Raw genomic sequence first — 2,723 nt, 5'->3', positions numbered from 1 at the left:
CCCATTTGACCGTGTGGGCATCGACACCACAGTCTCCCAGCTTTTTGATGAGGACAGGGTGAGAGACAGTGTCGAAAGCCTTCCGGAAGTCCAGATTTCTCTTTCCTGTGTGTAATGCTTTGCATTTTCCTTTGCAGATTTTCATCCTGTTGATTTCTGATCATCTAACTTCTCAGGATCATTTGAAATCTGAACCTGCTCTCCAGGGAAAACGCAAGTCCCTACAGTTTGGTATATTAATAAAAGTTGTTAGTGTACTCGCTATAGCACCATCCAAACCATTAATAAAAACAGTGACTAGAACTGGACTCAGGACAGATACTTGTGAAATCCCACCTCAAGTCATTCTACTTTGACAATGTACAATTGAATAATTATTCTCTGAGAGCAATATTTGTATGCAGTCATTATGGTGACTGCATTTTGATCACATGCAGATCAGATGTATTATGGAAAAAGGGAGGCAAGATGGAATCAGCATTCATTCAAGAAAGTGGGGCGGGGGGGGAGGAGAAGGGATTTCAGCCCCCAAAAACTGAAAATGTTCATTAAGGAAAAGAAAGCTTTTTTTCATGGAAGAAAATACCAGTACTCCAGTGTGATGATGATTACTGCCAATTTGCATTGGTGGAGACACTTACACAAGGTCCAAACCAGTGAAGAATCTGGCTATGATATATGATATGTCATGTCATGTCATGAGTGTTTAGAATGTCTTGAGTTAAAGAGCTTCAGCTTGGAACTGGGAATAGTAGAAAAAGACAGAGTGAGGTACACACTAAACAGAGTTCTGGTATGGATCTCCATGGGGGCCCAAGGGAACGGGGTACCCAGTTTTGTTAGACATCCAGTTGGATATAGCTTAACAGTCTTAGATTCCTTTGAAAATCCCCAGCTGTCTGTATTCAGAGGCCTTCATCCTTCATCTTCTTCATAAGCAGTTTAAGACAATTTGTCTAGCAGCAGTTTTTGGAGTTTGCAATTCTCAAACTCTAACTTGTGGGATGTCTGTTACCAGACAGTCTTCAGACTAAAAGCAAAAAATTGCATGTGCGTGATGGTAAGTTATATATTAAGGCGAGTCTGATCAACACGGTGCCTCAAGCTGACTGTAATGTATTAGTATGAATTCTGGATCCAAAATATATGCTGTTCATTACTACCAGATATACAGGCAACCAACAGGAAGTGTTATTACCCACACTTACATATAGTTGAGCAAAGGTACATTTATGCTAAACATTGAGAGAAAATCTCCAATACCAGTCTCTTTTGGTATATAAAGATCTCCCTGGGGAAATGGTGGAGGCATACACAATTGAACTCTTCAAAACACATAAGAACATGGTAAGGGCCAAGCCTATGCTGAAGGAGAGGTAGACTAGATAACTCAGTAGGTCTGGTCTGTTGCTAATGTAAGTGTTGCTGCCACAGATTTTTACTCATTAGCATCAATCACATAAAATGAACACTATTTACAAGAGTACAGATACCACCCATTAACCACTGAAATACTACCTATGCAAAAACGATAGCTTAAAATGTCACATTCAAAATATATTCTAAGAATAACCGTAAGCATTATAAAAATACAAGTCTTTTTTCTTGGCATACCTCATCAAAGTTGGCTCTGATTACAGTGTCTAGTATCCGCTGACAGTGAGTTCTGTACATCATAATAAAGGTAGAAACCTGAGAAAGACAGATGCACAAAGGATTAGAAATGAGAAACATTCTGCTTTAAAATATACTATCCAAATATATTGTACAAAAAATAACCTGGCTTTTTTCTCTTTATGCATAGCTGCAAAGATAGTAAAACCAACTAAAACACCCAACTTAGTTAGATTAGGATTGTGAAAAACTTAAGTCTTAAAGATAAATTCTCTCTTTCGATCCATGCATTTTTTTTGATGTCAGTGTGGATTTTTCAACTGAAAGATGAGAAAAAAAAGTCTTGATGAGATCAAAGAGAAGTATGTAGCCTTTAATTAGGACAGAGAGAATATAAAACCTATTCTTTTGTGCACATCAACAGTGTACTACACATGTGAACGGCATTTTAAAGCTGGAAGATCAATCAAGGGGCAAGAAGAATCAAAATGCTTTTTTATTTGCATTTATACATTTATCTCACTTCCTGACCTATGTGAATGAGAATGTCATAAACCCATTCTTTCCTCAAGAAAGCATTATACTTCAAACAAGGAAGTTCACTCCTTGGAGCTGGTACAATACATTACAGAAATGGAGGGCCATGAGAGTAAGACTGCTGACTTAATCAGGTTTCCTTAGTTAAACCTGTTATATGATATGTACTAGACATACAGTGTCATGAAGTCACACAGGGCTCAGCAACATTGTGAAAAAAAGGACAGCACATTTTGTATTGGGCACCCAACCTAAAGGAATACATTTTTTCCTAGAACAGGGAGCAATTAGGTCCTTCATAAATAAAGTCAAAGCATTATTACACTTGCTGTTATTTAAAGGGCCTTACATTTTAGATCAACCTTTCACCCACAGATAAAAAGCAAGGCAGGCCAAATGAATATTTCAGAAGTGTTACCTTCTCCTCTGGCAAACTGGCTGGCAGATTTAGATCTTTGACATTTGGAAACTCTGGCAGTAATGTTCCAAGTTTGGAACGTGGTGAATACGCCACTGTCTGTTTAGTTACTTCTTTTTTTCCTGTTTCATTGACCCAGGCTGCTCCTTTCTTA

General features: G+C 38.0%; 1 protein-coding gene across 1 annotated transcript in view; it reads right to left on the bottom strand.

Annotated features, from left to right (window-relative positions):
• RFX4 (regulatory factor X4) overlaps window positions 1–2,723 on the bottom strand; it is a 133,812-nt gene that overhangs the window by 58,299 nt on the left and 72,790 nt on the right. Inside the window, exons 7-8 of the mRNA XM_019544787.1 lie at window positions 2,570–2,668; window positions 1,615–1,692 (exon numbers count right to left, since the gene is read on the bottom strand). Of these exons, the coding sequence (XP_019400332.1) occupies window positions 1,615–1,692; window positions 2,570–2,668 (177 nt within the window). The remainder of the gene's footprint in view (window positions 1–1,614; window positions 1,693–2,569; window positions 2,669–2,723) is intronic.

Source organism: Crocodylus porosus, unplaced genomic scaffold (assembly GCF_001723895.1).
Source record: "Crocodylus porosus isolate Cpor-Errol unplaced genomic scaffold, CroPor_comp1, whole genome shotgun sequence".
In the NCBI taxonomy this organism is placed as follows: Eukaryota; Metazoa; Chordata; order Crocodylia; family Crocodylidae; genus Crocodylus; species Crocodylus porosus.
Note: the sequence above shows the minus strand (reverse complement) of the source record. Positions and strands in the feature narration are given on the sequence as shown.